We start from the raw sequence: 25054 nt of genomic DNA, 5'->3' as shown, positions 1-25054 counted from the left end.
AATCTTGATGACTGCTGGAGGGGGCATGTTAGTGTCTGGCTCTTAAACATTGTTGTGGTTTATAAGCCTGAGGGTAGACAGTCTCTTCCATTTTGGTTTGCTGAGGGAGCTGAAGAAGTGAGTAAACATGGATGAAGAGTGCCACATATGCCATTTCTCCTCAGTTGTCACTTGGTTTGTTTGCCCAACTTCACAACGGAACCTCAGTATTTCAGGCCTCATAATGAAAATTGAAATATTGAACCAGAAGTATAGACTATTTAAGACATTTGTCTTAAAGACATGAAAAGAATCATGTGAGCTCCCCACCTCTACCTCCCTAATCTACACACACATTAGTGTTTTGGTTGTGTAAATGATATTTCATTAAATTGGTGTGAACTACATTTGAATCTCAGCTCTGACACTTAGCAGCTGAGTGAATGTTAATATTTCTCCAAGCTTCTGCTTTGCCTTCTCTCTAAAATGGGGATAATGGTGTTTTCTTCACAAGGCTGAAATGATTATTAACTAAAACCATGTATGTCTACAATTTGACACACTGTAAAGTCTTAATAACAGGAAGTTAATACAATGTATATTTAAAAATGTAATAAAACATTTCAAACTCCAAGATTTCTTTGTAAATTAAAAAAAGCAGTATTCTCTTTTTTCAATATTTGAAGACTGTGAAGGAAGGAAATGAATGGGAGAGACTAAGAGAATATTATATTTGCTTTCTAGTTCTCCATCAGGCATGATAGAAGGTACCCCACAACTTCATGCAAATGCATGGAGAGTTTCCTCCACTTGTTTTGCACCTGTTCATGTTCCTATGATGGACCCCTGCAACATTAATCAACAAAACAGTAAGTCTTTCTGCATGCAAACCTAGGGAAAAGTTCTCTTTATTACTGTAACTTTGTAAAATTAGATAGTAATTTTAAATCCTGATTTTCTTCATTATGTTAAAATCAATGCTATTCCTTATGTAGTTTCGTTTAATATGTATGCCTCTTTATGTAATTTAGGTTACTTTAAAAAAGAACTCCAGAAAGTGGCTATTTTATTTACCACTCTGAATTCATAAATTTACTTATTTTAGGTGTTCAGAAACCCCTCAGTTGTTCCCAAATGTGAGCTAGCATTTTGGATATTTTAGATTCTTTAAATGCTAAAGAAAAATCTCTGAAAGTATTCTAATAATGATCGAATGGTCTTGGGGTCTTCAACTTCGGTTCCATAGTGTGACAATGAGTATGAATTTTCCTGTTTGTTACTGTCACATGATGGGTTCCTACTCACAGAACATATTATGGCTTCATAAGCAAGAAGCCAGTGATCCAGAGAAGCTGTGTGCCATCAGGTGTGCAACAGTTTGAGATGGTCATGCTTCAGAGTTCCAGTTTACAATGAGAGTGCAGCTCACATGCTGAGAAGTTTTGGTTGTATTTTTCTTTTTTACTAAAGCCACAGAAGACCATGTGAAAGGCTATTTTACTGTTCGGTAAAAGAAGACTTTTTTTTTTTTTAAGATAACTTTGTGAAAAAAAATTAATGTGCATGCATAAATAGATATTTTTATAGTGTAAATTTGTTCCTTTAATTATTTTGGCCAGTTTACTGTTTTTCGATAGTTTTAAAAGTTTGTTATCACGAGGGTATGTCAAAAATTATCCACACTCCAGTTATGTTAAAACTTCTGTTGGCCGCACTGTCTTATCAGCGCTTTCTGTTCAAGGCTACTGTCTGCCCAGTCACTGCTGTGAAGGTGTGAACATGTTACATCAGTTCATTTGTAACTGTGGTGTAAGCAAAAATGGTTGCCCTACTTGTGATTTGCATGAAAGAAGAGCAGCGTGCAGTGATTCATTTTTTGTGGCCTGAGGGTTACCTGGTGCCATTATTTATCGAAGACTTTGTGTGCAGTATGGAGAAAGTGTTTTGTCGCAAAGAAGTGTGTATGGATGGACAGAGATGCTTATTGAAGAGCTGAAGCCTAAACTTCAGATTAAACACAGAGGACTGCTATCCAAGGGTGTTGTGATCTTGCATGACAATGCACGTCCGCACACTTCTGCCCACACTGTCAACACTCTGTAAAAACTTCATTTTGAGGTGTTACAGCATCCACTCTATAGTCCTGATCTTGCTCCATCGGACTTTCACCTGTTTGGCCCCCTGAAAGCAGCCCTACGAGTATGAAAATTCACCTCTAATGAAGTGAAGACAGTGGTGCATTCGTGGCTGACAGCTCAGTCTAAAACATTTTTTAATGAGGGAATATGAAAGCTTGTTGACAGATGGACAAAGTGTATTGAAAAGCAAGGAGATTATGTCGAAAAATGATGTATTTGTCTTTTCTAAAAGTTAATTAAAATAAATTCCACAGCCAGAGGACGGATAATTTTTGACTCTCCCTCCTAATATTGGTTGAGTACCCATTTCTGGATTTTGTAGTGGTTGTTTGGAAGATTTCTGTTTATTGTTCTATGGTCCTTATTATTAACTTACAGTTTTAGTGTCCTGGAAAGAACACAGGATAATCTTGCATTTAGTGTTATCTTTTTATCTAGGCCAACTTCTAAACTTAAGGAAGATTGTTAACCTCTTTGGTAATTTTTCCTATCTATAATAAGAGGACTAGACTAGAGTCTTTTGGTTTCTATGATTCAGTGCTTTTAACCTCAGTCCCATTTAACAATACTTTTCCCCTTTGCAATTCTGTCCTCAACTTTTTACTAATAGATCTAATCCTTCACCCTCAATTCTTCTCACTCAGTTTGTTTCTAATTTTCTCAGTTCCCACTTGGATATTTCAATAAACTTATGTTTTTAATAACATGTAAAAGTTGGATTGAAGTCCAATTGATAAATTTAGTTTTTCTCTGGTTGTTTTGTAATGACCTCTTTTATTACCTGTTTTTTTGTTTATATATATATATCACTTTTGTCCCATATTTTATGTCTTCTGTGACATATTTTAGATATTCTTCTTCTTCACCTTTGCCATGAACTATTTTTTCTTAACTTCAAATAGGTAAATTCAAAAAGATTCCCCAAAGAAAGGAAAATAAATAGATAAAAGTCAATTCTGAGGTGGATTCTGAAGGATATATTTTTTTAAATTTTATTTATTTGTTTATTATTTTTGGGGGGGGTACACCAAGTTCAATCATCTGTTTTTATACACATATCCCCATATTCCCTCCCTCCCTCGACACCCCCCCCACCCTCCCTTGAGTCCCCCCCATCCTCCCTGTCCCAGTCCTCTAAGGCCTCTTCCATTCTCGAGTTGAACTCCGTTTGTTACACAACAACTTCCCACTGACTATCTATTTTACAGTTGGTAGTATATATATGTCTGTGCTACTCTCTCGCTTCTTCTCAGCTTCCCCTTCGCCCCCCGCCCCCTCCCAAACCTCGAGTTCTCCAGTCCATTCTCTGTATCTGCGTCTTTGTTCTTGTCACTGAGTTGATCAGTACCATTTTTAGATTCCGTATATGTGAGTTAGCATACAATATTTGTCTTTCTCTTTCTGACTTACTTCACTCTGTATGGCAGACTCTAGGTCTATCCACCTCATGTCATATAGCTCCATCTCATCCCTTTTTATAGCTGAGTAATATTCCATTGTATATATATGCCACATCTTCTTTATCCATTCGTTTGTTGATGGGCATTTAGGTTGCTTCCATGTCCTGGCTATTGTAAATAGTGCTGCAATAAACATTATGGTACATGTTTCTTTTGGGATTATGGTTTTCTTTGGGTATATGCCCAGGAGTGGGACTACTGGATCATATGGTAGTTCTATTTGTAGTTTTTTAAGGAACCTCCATACTGTTTTCCATAGTGGCTGTACCAACTTACATTCCCACCAACAGTGCAGGAGAGTTCCCTTTTCTCCACACCCTCTCCAACATTTGTTGTTTCCAGATTTTGTGATGATGGCCATTCTGATCGGTGTGAGGTGACACCTCATTGTGGCTTTGACTTGCATTTCTTGAATGATTAGTGATGTTGAGCATCTTTTCATGTGTTTGTTGGCCATCTGTATGTCTTCTTTGGAGAAATGTCTATTTAGGTCTTCCGCCCATTTGTGGATTGGGTTATTTGCTTTTTTGGTATTAAGCTGCATGAGCTGCTTGTATATTTTGGAGGTTAATCCTTTGTCCATTGTTTCATAGGCAACTATTTTTTCCCATTCTGAGGGTTGCCTTCTAGTCTTGTTTATGGTTTCTTTCGCTGTGCAAAAGCTTTTAAGTTTCATTAGGTCCTATTTGTTTATTCTTGATTTTATGTCCATGATTCTAGGAGGTGGGTCAAAAAGGATCTTGCTTTGATGGATGTCATAGAGTGTTCTGCCTTTGTTTTCCTCTAGGAGTTTTAGAGTGTCTGGCCTTACATGTAGGTCTTTAATCCATTTGGAGTTTATTTTTGTGTATGGTGTTAGGAAGTGTTCTAATTTCATTCTTTTACATGTTGCTGTCCAATTTTCCCAGCACCACTTATTGAAGAGGCTCTCTTTTTTCCATTGTATATTCTTGCCTCCTTTGTCAAAGATAAGGTGCCCATATGTGTTTGGGCTTACTTCTGAGTTCTCTATTCTATTCCATTGATCGTCCTTTCTATTTTTGTGTCAGTACCATACTGTCTTGATCACTATGACCTTGTAGTATAGTTTGAAGTCAGGAAGCCTGATTCCACCAACTCCATTTTTCCTTCTCAAGATTGCTTTGGCTATTCGGGGTCTTTTGTGTTTCCATATAAATCGTAAGATTTCTTGCTCTAGTTCTGTGAAAAATGCCATTGGTAATTTGATCGGGATTGCATTGAATCTGTAAATTGCTTTGGGTAGTACAGTCATATTCATGATGTTGATTCTTCCAGTCCAGGAACATGGTATGTCCCTCCATCTGTTTGTGTCGTCTTTGATTTCTTTCATCAATGTCTTAAAGTTTTCTGCATACAGATCTTTTGCCTCCTTAGGCAGGTTTATTCCTAGGTATTTTATTCTTTTTGTTGCAATGGTGAATGGGAGAGTTTCCTTAATTTCTCTTTCTGCTCTTCCATTGTTAGTGTATAGGAATGCAAGAGATTTCTGTGCATTAATTTTGTATCCTGCTACTTTACTAAACTCATCAATGAGTGCTAGCAGTTTTCTGGTAGAGTCTTTAGGGTTTTCTATATATAATATCATGTCATCTGCAAAGTGACAATTTTACTTCTTCTTTTCCAATTTGTATCCCTTTTATTTCTTTTTCTTCTCTGATTGCTGTGGCTAAAACTTCCAAAACTATGTTGCATTATTATGGTGAGAGTGGACACCCTTGTCTTGCTTCTGTTCTTAGAGGGAATTCTTTCAGTTTTTCCCCATTGAGAACGATGTTGGCTTTTGGTTTCTCATATATGGCTTTGATTATGTTGAGGTAATTTCCTTCTATGCCCATTTTCTGGAGAGCTTTTATCATAAATGGATGTTGAACTTTGTCAAAAGCTTTTTCTGCATCTATTGAGATGATCATATGGTTTTTATCCTTCAAGTTGTTGATATGATTGAAGGATATTTTTAAACAAGGATTTTCTGAGTCACCCTTTCACTTAATGTCAGTAGGAATGTTTTTTGATCTAAAAATCCTTAGGGAATGCAATAAAAGTGCTTGCTTGGAGATTCTGGGAATTGGGACTGTGTGTGCCAATAGTATGCTGTTACAGTCGAAGTCACTCGTTTTCATATGTTATGTGTGTAACAATGCAAAAATATAATACTCAGGTAATTACTTAGATAATTACCATGTGTTTCCAATAATAAATGTGTTTAAAATACTCAACAAAATAAGTTCAGTATCATTCCTCAGTAGTGAAAAAATTCTGATCTCTAGCAGCTCATGTTGTCTCTCAAAGACCGCAACAACTCAAAGATTAATTTTATCTGTGAAGAAATCAATGCAATCAAGGTCCATTGCACCAACAAATCACAAGACTGGGCTTTTTCAGAAAGATGAAATCTAGATTGTTTTGTCAAACTTGGTTAATCCCATAAAGAATTATGTCTGATCAGTTGTTCTCAAGGAACCAGTCAACAAATTTCAAGAAATGATTGCAGAGATCCCCTCAACTGGCTTGGTAGCGATAGCTCATAGCCTTTAGAATATGTTCCATTACCAATTTCTAGTCATTATTTATTTTTTTCATGTATTCATAGATTAATTTATCAAACATTTTTGAGCTCCTAGTATTTACCAGACATTGTGCACTGTGCCTTGTGCAGATGTTGCATTCAATGACTGTGTGGCATCTGCCTCACTACCATTAACCTCGGAGACTCCATTGGAGTGAGATGACTCCCAATCCTTCCAGGATAATTGTGTATCCCAGGGAGTCGCCATAACATCCACAATCCGGCACTACTTTTATTGTGCATGGATGTCTGGAAACAAACCTTCTGATACTCATCAGTTCTTTAGAGCAGAATTGAGGTGATTTCCTAAGGTGATCCTCAGGCAATGGGGTAATTGAGGCCACTTCTATCAATTAACCCTTCTGTTACTCACTTTATTCAGGTATAACGTAATACTTTTTTTTGCTAATATTAAATATGGGTTAAGTGCTGTTACCAGTATTACCAAAAGTAAAAACAAATCCCAAAAAAGTATAAGCTAAAAATGTTGGCTCTTATTGAAAGTAATATGCAAGTATAGCGTATTTCTAGGAAAGCAAGATGCTTGGATAGTGCTGGAATTTGATACTTTGTGGTATTTGATACTAGCTAGACTAGTAGACGAAGTGCTAATAGGGTTCTCTGTCTGTTAGTTGGATATGCAGCACACTGTGATGTCATCCACCAAGAGCTCTTTGCTCCTTGCCACATCTACATCAGCCCTGGGCTGTACTATCAACTATGCCGCCACGACGCCTGCAAGTGCGGAAGTGCCTGCCTATGCAATGCCCTTGCCCACTATGCCTACCTCTGTGGCCAGCGTGGTGTTCCCATCGATTTCAGAGCTCAGATTTCATTCTGTGGTGAGTATGATGGCATTGGCACTGATAAAAATGATCAAATAACACTTTAGGGATTTTTGCATTTGTAATTACTGCTATTTTTAAAAAAATAAAAACAATATTTGCTTAAGTTATTTGAAACATTATAATGTATAAACATGAAAAAAGGTGAAATGCTTTATTTATAAAAATTGGAACTCTGCTGGATAAGACTGATATCTTTTGACTTTTTATCGTAAGCAAAATTAGAGTGTAGCTGTATGGTTTGAAATATGCAACAGAAATAATTTGAAAATTTTGAAAAAAATTCTTATAGACATGTCCTATCTAAGTATTGGAAAGTATGGGAAAGCGTTATGTGATATAATTACACAGTTAAATAGGTAAATTACTCAACATGGCAGATTGTTTCCTTTCCTTATTATTCTATAATTTTCTTTATGAACTAATCTTTCTTTATCAAGGCTCCCCCCATTAGAATCTTCTGTGAGCTGGGTTTCAAGAGCATCATTCTCTCCACCTCTCTTCATCCTTCAGTGGTTTCAAAAACTTTTCCCTGTTACTCCAGGAGTATAACTGGCCAGTTTTGATGTTACTGTCTCAGCTTGGGCTTTCTAAGTCAAAAATAATGTAAATATAAAAGTAATGTAAATTCATATACCAAACCTGTGCAGGATGTAAATCTGGAACTTGATTTCTCAGAGGATACTTTATTTCATCAGAGACCCCACAGAGTTAGAGAAGTTTTCCTGGAATCTCCCTGTACTGTGAGCAGGTTTCTTCTAGTCCAGAAGTTGGCAAACTACACCCTTGGGCTTCCTGTGTTTTTTGTAAATAAAGTTTACTGCCCATATGTTTGCATATTGTCTATGACTGCTTTTGAGCTACTAGGGCAGAGTTGAGTAGTTGTGACAGAGACTGCATGGTCTGAAAAGTTGAAACTATTTACCATTTAGCTGTTTACAAAAAGACTTTGCTGACTTCTGCTGTAGTCCATCTTTTTAACTGAAGATGGTGACTTTTTTTGGAGCTCCATATTAAGGGGCTCCCAATTCCTTGCCTTGAAAAGGACCAACTTTCATTTTCCATTTCCTAAAGAGTTGAATATCAGGTCCAAGATTACTAGGGCCCATCCTTGCTTCCTCTCCTTAAAACTTCTGGATTTTATTTCTCTCTTTACTTCTGGCATCTGGAGAAGTTACACTTCACCCCCATTTTTTTCTCACAAGATCAATTACACGGTTACTATTATTTCAGCTGTGTTTTATGCAGCACTTTTGAGGTGTTCGTACACATGTGTTTTTAGATTATTTTAGCTTGCTTAAATAATCAGTTCAGCTTGTTCTAAAAAGAAATTGGAAGGGTTTAGCAAAAAGTGTAAACATGATTAAAAAGGCAAAAAACAGAAGCTGTGAGTATAGATCAATAAAGTCAAGTTTTGTGTTATTTGTAGGTGAGTAAAAGTTTACTTAGGATTAAATAATATCATTAAGAAGATGGTGTCAGTAAGTAAATGTAATATAGCAGTAAATAAATTAAAATGTGAAGACGGGAAGTTTATTTAGGTGGATAAAATACCTTAAATATATTAAAATATATATATAGCACAGGCTGTAAAGAATGTTACAAATGTCACACAAATAAATTTCACATAGAAATTTTATTCTTCTGTTATACTTCTGTTGAGGCAAAGAATTGTTTGTTTATTTATGTTATAGGATTATGTAATGTTGTAGGTTTATTGATGCAAGATATCTTCTTTTTTCATGATTTATGTCTATCATAGACTTATGACCCAGCATAAAATGCTTCTGGGCCCTGTGGAGATCTTTCTCAACTGATGCTTCTTCATCCTCAGGGGTGGTATGCCAGAAAGGCATGATGTACCATCACTGCTCCTCCTTCTGTCGCCGCTCCTGCATCTCTCTCTCTTCTCCAGAACAGTGTAACGATGACTGTGCTGAAGGCTGCAACTGTCCTGAAGGCAAATACTATGAAGACACACTTAGCTTTTGTGTACCCATGTAAGTCACAGAAATGGGTTGACAGCATCCAGTTTTTATCTCTTTTCTCCCTTGCAGAATAAATGGGCTATCATGCCTGTTTCTTTTCTTTTCTTTCTTTTTTTATCTAATTGACTCAGCACCATACATTTTTTCCACTATTAAACAGTCACTTTTTCTATAAAATAAGTGCATCTGTATGCAAAGATCTGCTTGTGAGTTGTTTCTTTAATATTTCTTAATGTCTTTACCTTTATTTATTTATTTGTTAACCCTGTACGTGTTCACAAAATTGCTACAGAAAGAGCTAAGGAATCTGCTGGTTAATCCAAAAGTTTATTCCCACTTGCTTTTGCCATATCAATAAAAATAGCAAGGTTTATGTTTCACTGTCATGTGGCAGATTTTAGTAGCAGGATTGTTGTGTCTCCTAGTGCTCAGAAATTTCTCAAATCTCACATGACATAAAGACTTTTGTCATCTAAATGATATACAGGTTGTGTTTTTCTGAAGTGCCTTCAGGGACTTTTTTTGTGTGTGACAAAAACAACACAGTCTGTACTGTGACTAAAACAATACAGAGTTTGAATTTTAGAAAACAAAATCTAAAGCTGCACAAGGCTTCACATTTGTATAATAGAATTGCACGGAATCTCAGAGAAATGTCATTGTTAGACTGTGTCTTAAAATTACCAATACAGACCATATGGTCTGCTTGAATTTCAGTGGGTTTTTTTTTTTGTATCCTATTTTGTTGGTTTAACCTTTTTTTTCCTTACAGATTTCATTGCCGGTGTCATTACAGAGGCAGCGTTTACCAACCTGGGGAGCTCATCCCAACACCCTCAGGCTTATGGTAGATTTCAGGGATGGTGATTGGTCTTGATAAATAACATGTAGTCATATAACTTCTTAACCAAAACCATAACTTGAAATATGACATCTGTAATTTGAAAAATACAGATAACCTTAATATATAAACTTTTAAACCATATATATTACATTTATATATATTAAACCTAATACATATATTAAACCATATATATGTAAATATACATATTAAATATATATATGTGTGTATGTGTGTGTGTATATATATATTACATTTCAACATGGAATGCCTAAGTCTTGTGCTCATAACTGCAGAAAAGTGCTATGAATTGAAGTGTCAAAGAGTGAAATGTAAAGCCTTTGATCAGTTTGGTTCTCAAATAAAAGTTAAGGGTGAGATGAGTGTTCAAATACTGTAAGTTACTGAGGGGTTTCAGTTTTGTGGTTTATCCACTGGCTCAGAAAAAGCACTTTAAAAATGGAATTAACCATGTCACACTCCGGAGTCAGAGTGCTGCCTCCCAGTGGACAGCCATCCTAGTGAGATAACACGTATTCATAGGATAACAGTCATTCAAGTCGTAACCTGTTAAAAATGCAGACCTGTCCATGCAGCAGCCCTCGTCGATCTGTACTGGACTCCTAACCTCTCTCTTTTAGTTGCACCATAGGAGCACACAGATAATAATACACGTTAGGTAATAGTAACAATAATCCCAACAGTGATGATATCTAACCTTTACTGTGCCCTCTCTGTAGTCCTGGCACCGTTTGAAGTGTTCTATATCTTATTAAAACACTCCTCTGTAACCCTAAGCGATAGGTGCCATTGCTACAGCCCCAGTTTACAGGTGAGGAAATGAGGCATGGGCAGTTAAGCAACTTGGCAATTAAGCTGGGATTCGTTACCAGACAGCCTGGCTCTGCAGTGCTTGCTCTGTTGCCTCTTGGGCTCTGCAGCTCATTTCATATTCATGGCAGAATATTGTTTATGCACAATTTATATGTATTGTCATTTCCATCTCCCTTCCTGCCCATCAATCAAGATACAAAGGCAACCAGCTGTTGGATCGATCTCCAGTAGATTTACTATGAGCAACAGTTTCCCAAGCCAGAAATCTGGGGGTCATCTCTGACTCCTTCCTTGTGTTCAACACCCCTATCCAATATAACCCCAGTGACTTTGGATTTTATTTTCTACATGTAGTTGAAATCCATCGCCACTGCCTTAGCAATGTTTCTCGGCATCTCTTGCCTGGACCTTTCTACCTGATCTTCTTGTCTTTAGTCTTGTCTCCTTCCATTCTACCAGGATGTCATGTCACTCTTGAATTTAGCATAACTGAATTTATTTAAGTAAACTTGGCAAAAACAAAGGAATCTTCCCACCTTAGTAAGAAAAAAATTCCATTGGCGTCATGATCTCATTTGCCGTCCTTCTCAAAAAGCCTGTGTCCCAAAACAAGTATGATATGAAAGACCTGGATCTGTGACCTGAGATCTCTCTGTCTCAGTTCCTCTCTGCCATTCACAGTGTGAGTGAATCACATCTCTGAGGGTCATCTTAGTATTAGATGAGGCAGAAGCATATTTTTTATATGACGTGGCCCTTCTCTGTTAGTCAGCTTCTTCATCTGGGTTCAAATATGGAAAACATGATCTAGTCCAGAGGTGGAGACAAAACTGTTTATGTTGGGTTTATTGAGAACTGGTGTGTTTTTCCTTATCATAATACCTCCTCAAGGGATTTTCAAGATTCATATTGCCTGAATTTGATTTTTGCCTTATGCCCTGACTTTGGAACTCCAGTTCCAAGATGTGACTCCACTCTGTTTTCCACACTGCTGCCAGAATAACTTTTCTAGAATTCAAACCAAGCATATCACATCTCTGTTTAAAGTCTATAATGACTCACTTCAGGGATAAGTCTTAGTGACTTAGGATCCGGCCTTGACTCTTTGCCATCTGCATCTCCTGTCACTTCCCACATGGCACTCCGTGGCGTGGAAAGCTGTCCTGCGCCTACGTGGCTTTGTACCACAACTCCACTCACTGTGAGAGCCTTCCTATTTTATCTATATTGTAACCTCTATCCCTTCTTCAAAAATTTCCAGACTTTATCTTCTTTGACTGCCTTGATGTCAACTGTTAACAGATTTTTAAACATTTTTTTTTGTGCTTTACTTCTATATCTTAAACATTTCTGTGTTGCATGTCACACTGGCTAAATTGTTTATTTATGTGTCTCTGTCTCGTACTAGAATATAGTAGGCACTCAGGTAAAGACGTGAATTTTGGTCTTTGAATTCTCCATGCCTATCACAGTGCCGCACACATATATGAGTGTTTGATAAAAATGAGTTGAACTGAAATAGCTCTCTTCAAACCTAAACCAGTAACTTATTTGTAAAAAATTCTGTGGAAAAATTCGAATTTTCCAATTCTTGCATGTTATATTGTTTTTGAAGTACAGAAAAACTTGAGGTTTGGTTTCATGAATTAACTATTTGTTTACTTCTACCAGCCAGTGTTCAAATGGGACTGTGAAATGTGATGAATTAGCAACGCCCTCTACTGGTAAGATCTAGATAGATGTTTTCCTTAAAGAGAATGTGGCTCTAGTACTGCCCCTACTCTTAGGGCAGAAGTTCTAAATCCATCACAGCCTTCCTTGCCAATGTGCATGGAGGAATAGCCTTAGGAATGTTTCTCAACATGGTGCTCCTGTGCTTCCTAATGTTTTTCACATTCAGAATTATAATATGTGTAGGACAGTGTGGGGTGAACCTATAAGGCTGCTTAGGAGCAGAGCTGATCAACCCAGGGATGCTGTCTTGATGCTGCCTACCCCAGCGCCACTCCAGGTGCCCCAAAGGCTTTAGAGATATGTATCCAGGCACGTGCTGGAACTCACTTGTGCAACAGCAGTTGGGAAACCCTACTCCAGACTAGCACGTCTCAGATTCCAGTGTACACACAGTCACCTGAGGATCTTGTTGAAAAGCTGATTCTGACTCAACGTCAGGGGTGATGCCTGTGACATTTCTGTTAATGGCCGCAGTGATGCTAATGCTACTGGGTCCTGGGCTACATTATAAGTAGCAAAGCTTTAGTACTCGCAGCCATCAATTTAAAAAGTCACGTAAAGTGACATCAACGGAGGTCTCTCTTGAGAATATCATCTTACGATTGCATATCATTCCTGAGGATCTTATATATTACGAGACCTTTTATATTATTTATTTTCAACACACAAAAAGCCTCAAATTTTTGGTTACTGTGAAAAATTCTAGGCAAATACTGAACAAAACTACCTTTTGTTGATTTTAATGGATAGGAAGAGTGTAGGCTGCTAAAACTGCTTGTGAGCTATTGCTTTGTTGTTTATTTGCACAGTTGTGCAATGTATTTTATAAATTAGCTTTGAATTATATGCCCTGGATTCAATTTATGAGGATTCAGGCTGTCTAGGGCTTCTTGACAGTGTATATTCATGGACCACACACGTATTCGGTAGCTACTGGGCCCTCCCTGCCTTGCCCCATTTGGTTCAGGGTGGCTCGGCATTGAAGAAAAGGAAGCCCAGGTGGCCAGACTTCTCACAGAGGAATCCCTGAGAGTCCTTTTAACCCCAGATAAAGGGGTGTTATTTAATCCCTCTGAGCTCAAAAGTTTCTGGAGCAATATGTAGCCCCTACCCTGCCTATAATTACGTTTATTCTCTGAGCTTTTACATTATAGTGAGGACTGATGTAAATAATGACTCAGAGGTGAAGCAGGATCTAAAAGTATCATGTGTTTGTTGTAAACACATAGCTTTGTAAAAGCTTAAATATACTGTACAGTCAGTCCTCAAAAATTGATAATGTTTTTTCGGATTAATCAAAATACCCTGTTTCTTGATCTCAGAAAATTACATACTAGTTGTTTAGTTATTGCCGTATGGAAGGCAGCTGAAGTTTTCAAACTCAAAATAATTTGGAAATTTAGGTGCTTAAAAGAAATCTGGCTAGGGAATGTTTTGTGAGCTCATGAACCAAACATCACAGAGTAAGATCAATTATTACTGGTAAAATACACTGTATTCTGTGGTGAATTGTGTTTTGACAACAAATGCATGTCAATAATATTGTGTGTATGGAGCAAATACAAAGTTAAGGGTATTTTATCTGTGCCTTGTCCCTGAAGTTCACGTATGCCCCGAGGGAAAACAGTATTTCGACTGTAGGTTTCCTGACCCTGAATTACCAGCTGGTGGTGTAAATTGTGAAACTACATGTGCAAACCTGGCTATGAACTTCACCTGTGCCCCATCATCACCTTGCATAAGTGGCTGTGTCTGTGCTCCAGGGTAAGCCTCTTTTTCTTGATAATACAGAACGTTTAGGATTTTATAGAAAACACAAGTACTTAAAAACATTATAGAAATAGCTAAAATTGTGTTCTGGCTGGTAGTTAACTAGAAGACTGTTGTAATTATTTTTCTGTGTTCATGGAGCATATCACATATGTTACGTGTGAGATGCATATCACATGTAACACATGACTAAATAATGTCACAATTCGTTTGTATGCAATATAATTAAAGTAATGCAGTGAACTGAGGACAGAATTCATTTCAGGATGGACTTGGGACTCACCCCCTATTTCAACTGCAATTTTGGGGAAATGAAAGTGAGCCACTCTGCATTCAGAACACTTGAAGTGCATATCTTTTCTACATTCTATTATGCTGTTACTGTTGTTGATATTAAGTTATATTATTGATGCGAACTGCTTTATCTAGTGGATGTTACAGAAAATTGCATGTTGAGGCTACTTAGGGCAGTGGCTCACAGTGGGAGATCTAGCTTCAGACCCACCTATTTCAAATCCCATCCCTGCTGATATCAGCTGAATGATTTTTCTGCAAGTTCCTTTAAAGTCTCAATTAGGCATTTTGAAATGTGGGGTGTGTGTGTGTACACTCAATAAGTATGGGTCACTATTTTATGGCAGCATAATTTACTCTTATCTTTGTACATTTTCTTTAGTAGCAGAAACGCCTAGTGCACATGGAAGGCAAATACAGAATCTGGTAGCTATTTGCTTCCTCGCCGGCACACGTGGGGCCTGGCCTCACTGGCCTTCCCTCTTCTGGTAATGAATAGAGGCAGTGCACAGAGGGAGGGCCACCTGAGGCAAACAGGTCACCCATTCTTTCTCAATGAACATATTCACACAAAGTGATTCCTGGGCTAAATTGTATAAACCAAGAGCAAAGAAGAGAGAGGTTTTGTGGGGCGTTTCCCAGGAGAGTCACATTTGTCTAAATGGTCCCCATCTAGAATAGGTTGAAGAGCCAGATAACTTGGGACTGCATCAATCTCTTTAGAAAGAAAGGACAAAGAAGGAGTGTGAAAGAACAAGGCCTCGCATGGGAAAATGAAGGCAGGTAGAAATCAGGCCATAGAGCTGATGAGCAAGGACGACATTTTAGTAAAAAGGACAAGCGAATAAAACCTTTATTATAGTAAAATAAGTGAACCCTGCAACATTGCTTGATTTATTTAGTTTGATTATGACTCAGGGGTGCATGGCTAATTAGATAAAGCTACATCCTAATTTTGTTTCATATGCTTGTGGTTGATGCTATTATTTAAAAAAATATCTATTTGCTGTCACTTTTGACTTTTAGTTCAACAATGATTTATTAATTTACTGGTCAAATTTTGCAAAATTAAAGTAATTTCCTCCCACCTTCTCTTATTTTATTGAAACAAATATAGTTGGAATTGACTAAGAGGCCTCTGACTGTTTGAAAATAATTTTGTTACATAGAACTTTCTATTATAAAGTTGTTTATGGTAACATGGTTTGGATTGACTTCCAGGTGACCTTGGCTGGCTTATTTTAGGACAATAAGCCTGGTATCTCCTGTTTTCATAGGACTCCTTATAGTGCCAGCAGTTCATCAAGTACAAATGGACCGCATACCTTAGTTAGAAATCACTGTGGATTAAAGAATGGAAAGCAATAGAGTGTAAAGAGTCATATAGAAATGGGTGAAAATTCTGGCCCTCTTTCTTATTAGCTAAAGTACCTTGGGACAGATCTTAACCACTTGGAGTCTCAACTTTGTCTTTTTAAAACGAGTATAATAATACCTACTTCATAGATGGTTGAGTATGTGCAGCACACCAGTCATATGATAGGCTCAGGAAATGTTTATTTTATTACTAACCCTGCTTCCCAAACCTGCTTAAAGCAGACAGTTCACAGTGATTTACCGCTCTCTTCCTCCTTCTTCCGGTTTTGATTAGTTATGAAAAACTCATGTCATCAGCATAACCATTTAAAATCACTACTTCGGCTGGTTATATAAGAATTGTGTTTACAACATTTAATAGAGTATAATCTGTAAAAATACTGAATCACTATGCTGTACACCAGAAGCTAATATAATATTATAAATCAACTATATTAAAAATTTTAAATGTGAATAGTATTTTTAAAAATAAAAGAAATGAGAACTGAAAAAAAAATTGTGGTTCATTATCTACACAATTCAGCATCCAGTGTTTATGAAGCACCTAGTGTTTGGGACATTGTGTTGACACAGGGGTGATGGTACTAAAATACATACAAAGATAACAATAGAATCTACCTTATGGAATTGTCACTAGGATGAAATGAGTCAATGATATATTTAAAGTGGGTAGAATAGTGGCTGGGCCATAGTTAACACTCAGAAATACTAGTTTTGGTACTGTTTTTATTTTTTCTGTAAGACATTTAATGAGTTACTTGCAGTTCATTGTGGTGAACCCTCCAATAAAGGTTTGTACAGATCGATATGTACAGGGAGTGTGGTACATAAAAGACTGCACTGAGAAGATTGCACTAAATTGAGTCTTGAGTGATAAGGGAAAAATCTTTTCGTTTCCCAGGCAGAAGAGAGGAACAATGCTCAGAGAAAGTGGCTAGAAGTTTGGGAAGGTCGAGGAGAGAAACATGGACTCTAGGGCACTGTTGTCTGAGAGAAAGAAATCTGAATGAGATGACGCATCATGTCTATAGATAGTTTCATTTCTTCACCTTTACTCAACAATTGAGTGTCTGCTATATGCTAGGCATTTGGAACACAACCATTAACGAGCTATTCATGGTCTTCCGGAGTGAAACTTAAAGTCAGATGGACAACGTGCACACTGAATAAGAAATCACTGTACTGTGTTAGATGAACTATGAATGAGGAAGCAGGGCACTAAAGGAACATATGTGATTATTTCTATTTGAGAGAAGAGGCAAGAAGTCAGGATTCCTGACTTCTATGTTAATTGCGATAACATTGAATTCTCACATTTTAAAGCAAGTTCAGGAAAACACTATATATTCTATTTATTTTTATTAGCTAGTTTTGAATGTTACTATTACTATACATTATTTATTATTTTAATTCCTTTTATTATTATATTGTGTTATACTATTATATATTTAAATTATTGTATGTATTGAAATATTTATTATATATAATGTGTATTTAATCTTCATATCAAAATATTTTGATAATACACCCTAGTTGATTTTTCCCTGAGATTATAAATAATGATTTTGTTTTAATTTTTGTATTCAGAGATGTTTTAAGATACTTTCTTATGGGGTAATCTTTCAGGAAGGAGATTACATTTTGAAGGAAACCAACATTCAAAACTTGATATGTTAATAATAAAATGTGAAACACCTCAATATAATGGCTTCTTAATCAAGACACACCTAAACTAAAGTCTCATGGTTTTAACTTTCAGCACTCATAAAAGAAGCTTTTGATTACGCTACCCTGTAATAGAAAATATTATCCAGCTCATACTTCACTATTTTATAAAAAAATCCTTCGACTCACAGACTCTTCTCTCAAGTAGCAAATGTTGAAGGGAGCCTTACTTCCTCCATAATTGTTTCTTCAGAATATCTTACTTTACCTAGAAATTTAGGCTCCCGTCTCCCTTTTATTGTACTAAGTGATAACAAAAGGTTTAAAATATTGCATCCAGTCATTTGCCTGACATTTATTTATTTCTGTGATGTGAAAGGTACTGTGTAGTAAAATAGGGATTCAGCCCTTCCATAGGTCAGATAGAACATGCTTATTGCAGCTGTAACAAATATAGATGTTTTGAATATGACAAGATTGTGGATTTTTTTAAAAAAACTGAAATTAGTAGTTTATATTAAATAGCATTTACTTCTTCACTTGAAAGAATGGCAGAGCACAAAGGAAACTGTTATGTTCCTGAAAGCTGTCCATGTATCTGGAAAGATTGGGAGTACCTCTCAGGAGAAGTGATTTCTACACCGTGTTATACCTGGTAATGAGATCTCTTTATTTCACAGTTTTCCTAAGAAATTGTGTTAGTTTCCATCATCTTGTATTTACTTAATGTGACTGATTTCAACAAAAAGCAAACCAAGTCTGAGCAAATAAGATTTTAAAGGCCTTTAGGAGTTGGTGGGGAGCTCCTAGATACAGGGGGATCATTATTGTTACTCCTATATTTTCACCCCAGGAGAAGGAAATGAACTATGAAAATTTGAAAATTTGATAGGGAAAACATATCTCAAGTTTATAAGAAAGTGATAAATGTTCCAAAGAGAAGGTCACATTTGATGGAAAGTTTTCTGTTTGGAAATAAGCCAAAAGAATATCATAAAATAAAATTGAAATAGAATGTCCTTGAAATGTGGATAAAAATTCTAAGCTCATGAACAAGTCCTGACTAAGGTAGTTAAATGGACTCAAATAGAGGAGATGGCATTGCAGTCTTTGGGGTGACCAGCAAGCATATGTTTAATTTTTCATCCCATCACCTGTTTTCAGTGTGACCCAGGCACAATTTCTAGGCTTGGTTGTGATGTCTGATAATTTATTTAGACAAAGTGGTAAATATATGCCTTATCTATCACTGTAATAAAATGTTAACAGAACAAATTGGCCATATTTATGAGCTCTTGGCTCAGTGAAGGCTCCTGAAAGAAACCTTCCAATATTTACACTGCTTGAAAAATACTAATAAGAGTCATGTTTCTTAGAACGGTGACAGTGTTTGTATTATTCTCTAACAGTGTTTGTCGACGAGGAATGTTCAATTGCACATATTATCCATGCCCAGCAGTCTGTACAATATATGGGGACCGGCATTATCATTCTTTTGATGGACTGGAATATGATTATATCAGCGATTGCCAGGTATTTTTGATAAAGGTATGTCATAATTACTTACTTTTATTTACAATTATGTAAAGACAATGAAAAAAACAAGTATGGTGGACCATAGCATATCAAATCCACATATCATTAGTAAAACCTATAAAAGTTATAGCAATTTTAAATTAATTTCCTTGACTCGTAAAGTTTTATTGTTTATAGGCAATGAGCTAATTCATAAACTTTCTGTGCCTTTGTTTTCTCATTTGTAAAATGAGGATAATAATTGTACCTATCTCCGGGGGTAGTTCTTAGGATTGAAAGAGATAAATATATGTAAAACTCTCAGATAGTGCTTGCTATTTAGTAACTCCTCAATAAATGTCAAACATTTTTATTTTTATTGGTTTAGTTTGGTGAATACAAATGTAAGACATTAAATCATGTATTGGACCATGTATTGTTTATGGTTTTAGCAATCAAAATAACATTATTCTCAATTCTAGGCATGCTATTTACATGATAAGCTTTGGTAAACCCTGGGCTTTGTATATCTGATAAAATCCTTAAAATTTCTCTTATCTTTAATGCATTTAGATTTTCTGTATCCCTAAATTTTATTTAGACATTATGGATCCCAGAATTAAATTTCTAAATGTAAGCTTTAGGAAGAAGTTGTATAAGAATAAGCAAAATAACATCTTTTCCTCCAGCAAGGTAGCCTGTGATTATCTTGAATGTGTGTTTTTTTCTGGGTAAGGCTTTTATGTTATTAGAGGTTTGTGTATGATTCTGTACTTTAAGCATGTCGAGAAAGTAAACATTCCCATTTTGTATTAGTTATATTAAATAAAAACAAACAGTATAATCTATAGCCTTCCAAACTTAAACAAAGCTCCTGCTTATGTTTCAAGTGAAACAATTGAGATTCCCTTTCAGTACTATTTTTAGTCTCCTTTATGAACAATTTTAAGTTTCTTAAAGAATAAATCCCTGGGAATGGATTTGGCAGTTAGATAATTATAGAAGATGATGAGTTGCCTATAGGGGTTGTGTGTGTGTGTGTGTGTGTGTGTGTGTGTGTGTGTGTGTGTGTGTGTAGTTTTGATACTTTTTGAAACATAGAGAAGGCACAGTGATACATATATATACATATATATACATATATACACATACATACATTCTATGCGTGTTTGTCCTCTTAGGACAAGCCTTCTTTAGCAAACAACTTTACATGAACATTTTCTTGTCCCCTGAAGTTTAGGTTGTAAATTGAGAAGCTTGGAAAAGTAAATAACACTTTAGAGATTTGAGTACATAAACCGATGCTGTTTTTTCACAGTGTATCAGACTGATTTTCTACCAAATCCTTGCTTCCCTTGATATTTAGGTGTCTCTGACATTCCTTAAGATCCCTCTTCCTTGGACTTTCTGGATATTATGCTCTTGGAGGCCTTCAGTGTCTCTTCTGGTTTCTCCTTTATCTCTTCATTGCCTTTTCCTTTTGTATAAGTCCCAGACCATAGATGACTGAGCTGGCTCCTTCAGGGCAAGGACCAAACCTTAGTCACCATTGTTTTACCAGTATAGAGCACTGTGCTGGGAACATAGTTGTTTATTGAATGTTGACTGAACTGGATGTCTGGTCTTGGCTGTCTTCCCTTTTCTCCTAATGCTTTTGGTGTGTTCATCTACCTCTATAATGTTAACCTCATCTACAAGCTGATGAATTCCAAATTAACATGAACAGCTCTGACCTTCAATTTCTAGGCTGTCCTCTGACTCAAGTTCATCCTTATAACAATACATCTTTTTTTTCATTCTGTTAATCTTTCTAAGACTCACATTGCTATCATGTCATTGCTTTTTAAGAACTACAGTTGACTCCCAATTATCAGCTTCCATAAACTCAAACTTCCCATTATAGTCTTTCAAGGGTCTCAGTTAGCTCCACGCCTCCTCTAAGTCTTTTCTCAGAGTATTTTTCTGTACCTGATTGCCTCTACTCCCTCAAAATGACTTTTCTAGTTCACATTTATCTGTTCTGTTCCTACACATCCTATTGTATTTAATAGTCATCATGTCAAAAGTAAGAAGCCCATTTTATTCTGATTATTTTATATGTGCTCGATTAGATTGTGTATCATTTTATATCAGAGTTCTGTGTTAAACTTCCTAAGGCTAGCACAATTATGGTTGTATTACAAGAGCTGAAAAATTACTTGCTCAGTTTTTTAACCTTTTTTTAGAGGGTGGAAATCACAAGCTTACACTTAATGTAATATTTGCTATAAAGGCATGTACATGCCTTCAACATGAAATATGTAGAGAAGTGCTTCTTAAACTTCAGTATGTATGCTCATCACCTGGAAATCTTGTTAAAATATAGATTCTGATCTATATTTTGTTTGGAGCAGTGTCTTGGATCCTGCATTTTATAATAAACTACTCTGATGTTTCATGTCTATAGTCCACTCTTTGAATAGCAAGGATGTAAAGCATTTTATTCTTTAAAAAACTAATTTTAACTGTTTTTGAAATTCTCCTCTTCTTCTGAATAGTACACTTTGTCACATCTAGCAAAAACAAAGTATCATTGACAATATTGTATCAAACATGGTATGTTCCCATGGGGTATGTCATTGGGGTTAATTAATGATGCTTTTTTGGTTTCATTTTAAGTAGCAAAACAAAAATTCTGCCAGACTTTGTTTTCATTTTGTGTATGGAAAAAATTATTTACAAGTACTTACTAAAAATATTTTAAACCTTGTCCATGTATCACCATCTTTGCAAACATTTTCCAGTGTGACAATGGTCTTTGCTCATGCATTATCATTTCATTTATTTAATAAACAATTTTAGGGCCTATTAAATACAAACTGTGTTAGCAAAGACATGCCTTCTCTATACATTAGGATAGATTTCTCCAAGAAAATTCTAAAGTTTTGAAAACAAGGATCATGCCCTACATTTCTTTTTTCTTCCCCCTAATCATTTTGCAAAATGCTGGGCATTTGGTGAACTCTTTAAGAAATACTTATTTGATCCACTGGCTTTTCCTTAACTCCTCATTTGTCTTTGCAGTAGAGAAATTATAGTATTTACCACTGAATTTTCAAACAATGATTTTTTTTAAAAGTGAAGTTAATTTACAATGTTTTGTTAGTTTCAAGCGTACAGAAAAGTGATTGTGCAGAAAGTAGAATATTTGTCTCAACTCTGATTCCTGACAAAATGAAAGTATCTTCTTATGTTTAATGCCAAATTATGATAGCAGTCTTTTTTTTTTTATTGGTGCTTCAGTATAACAGTGCCATTTTATATAGCAGGCAAGAGCCATTAAGGTTTGGCTTCTAGGTTTTGTAAACCTGATTTCCTATCATCGCTTTAATTTGCTACTATATCCTTCTGTAAAAAAGCATACTTCATGTTCAGTCTCAGATTTTAATGGGATATTTATGCCTACCTGTATATGAGAAGACATGTTGCAGGAAATATTACTCCAGCATTTGGATCACTAATTAAATATCTGAGTTAAGATCTGTCATTCGGGTTCATGTGGTAAAAATAAAATATAAAGAATATTAAAAGTCTAAAGTTTCAAGTTTTAGAATTGTATATGCCTTTTTGTTCTGCTATAGCAAAATTATTCTTTTTTTCTTTAATAATGTACTTTAAAAAAGAAAGTGTGTTTACAAAAAAAGTCTTTGAAAATTAAAGAGAAGAAAACTTACATTAATAATTAATTAGAATTATACTAGTGAATTATTGATTGTATTGTAATGGGCATTTTTACTGAAATTAATAAAACCAGAACCAGGACCCAACAATGATTGGGATAGTTTGACCAATATATACTTGATAAGCCAAGAAAGATTTTATTTGACCATGAGGTAGATGAATATTTTAAACCAAAGGCAAATTAGTGATTAACCAATGCATTCTAATAGTCATGGTTTTGAAATATTATCATGCCAGATAGTAAATTTCACAACACTTGGAAATTTTCTGCTGCAATTTTTTTTTTTTTAAGAATCAGCATTTCCTTTGAGAAGGATAGAATGGCTGCCAGCACCATTCATTTACTTGCTGCTTTTTCAGAGGCAGGAATCACTTCTGTGAATAACATATTTAATTCCTTGTCAAGCAGCTTTCTTTCCTCCCTGTCTTGATTGCAAATTCCAGGCTTTATCTTTGTCATTTGTAATGCACTTTTATCCGGTAAAACTTATCATTTATTTTTTTGGACCCTGTGAAGGATCTAGTAATCTAATTCATAAAAATTTCCCTTTTATTTGCCAACTGGACTTTTAAAAATTAATACTTACTCAACTTTATCTTAAAAGTATAATGTTACTTAACTCTGACATAATGAAGGAACAGTAAAGTTTTTTTGTTTTTTGATGTGGACCATTTTTAAAGTCGTTTCAAATTTGTTACAATATTGCTTCTATTTTGCATTTTTGGTTTTTTGGCCACAAGGCATGTGGGATCTTAGCTCCCTGACCAGGGATCAAACCCACACTCCCTGCATTGGAGGGTGAAGTCTTAACCACTGGACCACCAGGGAAGTCCCTGGATTATGGAGTTTTAAATGTAATCTAGTTCCAGCGAATACTTACCCTCTCTTTGTTGACGTTTATCAAACTATAAAAATTCAAGAGGTTGCTGGAGGCCAGTGGGGCACCTGAGGCCCAAACAGACCACAGGAACCCTGGAGCAACTGGCTTTTGGGATCCTGATTCACAAGCCCAGGGTCAGGCCTGAGCTCCTGAGGTGGGAGCTCTGAGTCCAAAACATTGGACTAAGAGTGAAACCCAGTTCCCAGGGAATATTCATCAGAGTCAGGTCTCCCAGAGGTTCTCACCTCAACACCAAGACCCAGCTATACTCAACAGCCTACAAACTCCAGTGCTTGAAACCTCAGGCCAAACACCCAGTGGGACAGGAACACAATCCCACCCATCCAAAGTGGCAGGAAAATGAGATGACAGAAAAATATGTCACAGATGAATGAACAAGGTAAAAATACACAAGACGAAATAAATGAAGAGGAAATAGGAAAATTGCCTGAAAAAGAATTCAGAGTAATGATAGTAAAGATGATACAAAATCTTGATAACAAAATACAGAAAATACAAGAAACAGTTAATAAGGACTCAGAAGAACTAAAGAGAAAACAAACAGTAATAGATAACAAAATAACTGAAATTAAAAATTCTCTAGATGCTATAAACAGCAGAATAATAGGCAGAAGAACGAATAAGTGAGTTGGAAGATAGAATGGGGAAAATAACTGCCACAGAGCAGGAAAGAGAAAAAAGAGCACCAATATTCGAATCATAGGCATCCCAGAAGAAGAAGAAAAAAAGAAAGGGTCCGAGAAAATATTTCAAGAGATTATAGTGGAAAACTTCCCCAACATGGGAAAGGAAATAATTAATCAAGTCCAAGAAGCACAGAGAGTCCCATACAGAATAAACCCAAGGAGAAATACACTGAGGCACATATTAATCAAACTAACGAAAATTAAACACAAAGAAAAAATATTAAAAGCAGCAAGAGAAAAGCAACAAATAATATATAAGGGAAAACCCATGAGGATAACAGCTAATCATTCTGCAGAAACTCTACAGGCCAGAAGGGAGTGGCAGGATATACTGAAAATCCTGAGAGAGAAAGACCTACAGCCAAGAATACTCTACCCAGCAAGAATCTCATTCAGATTCAACAGAGAAATCAAAAGCTTTACAGACAAGCAAAAGTGAAGAGAATTCAGCACCACCAAACCAGCCTTACAATTGCTAAAGGAACTTTTCTAAGCAGGAAACACAAGAGAAGGAAAAGACCTACAAAAACATACCCAAAACAATTAAGAAAATGATAATAGGAACATACATGTCAGTAATCACCTTAAATGTAAGTGGATTAAATGCTCCAACCAAAAGACACAGACTGGCTGAATGGATACAAAAACAAGACCCTTATATATGCTGTCTACAAGAAACCCACTTCAGACCAAGGGACACATATAGACTGAAAGGAAAG

At 36.0% G+C, this 25054-nt stretch overlaps 1 protein-coding gene across 2 annotated transcripts in view; it reads left to right on the top strand.

Annotated features, from left to right (window-relative positions):
• OTOGL (otogelin like) overlaps positions 1-25054 on the top strand; it is a 142915-nt gene that overhangs the window by 37092 nt on the left and 80769 nt on the right. For both annotated transcript variants that reach the window (XM_057742453.1, XM_057742452.1), the window contains exons 18-25: positions 724-848; positions 6797-7006; positions 8844-9009; positions 9770-9844; positions 12344-12396; positions 14008-14170; positions 18060-18167; positions 18922-19060. In XM_057742453.1, the coding sequence (XP_057598436.1) occupies positions 724-848; positions 6797-7006; positions 8844-9009; positions 9770-9844; positions 12344-12396; positions 14008-14170; positions 18060-18167; positions 18922-19060 (1039 nt within the window). The remainder of the gene's footprint in view (positions 1-723; positions 849-6796; positions 7007-8843; positions 9010-9769; positions 9845-12343; positions 12397-14007; positions 14171-18059; positions 18168-18921; positions 19061-25054) is intronic.

Source organism: Hippopotamus amphibius, chromosome 7 (assembly GCF_030028045.1).
Source record: "Hippopotamus amphibius kiboko isolate mHipAmp2 chromosome 7, mHipAmp2.hap2, whole genome shotgun sequence".
In the NCBI taxonomy this organism is placed as follows: Eukaryota; Metazoa; Chordata; class Mammalia; order Artiodactyla; family Hippopotamidae; genus Hippopotamus; species Hippopotamus amphibius.
Note: the sequence above shows the minus strand (reverse complement) of the source record. Positions and strands in the feature narration are given on the sequence as shown.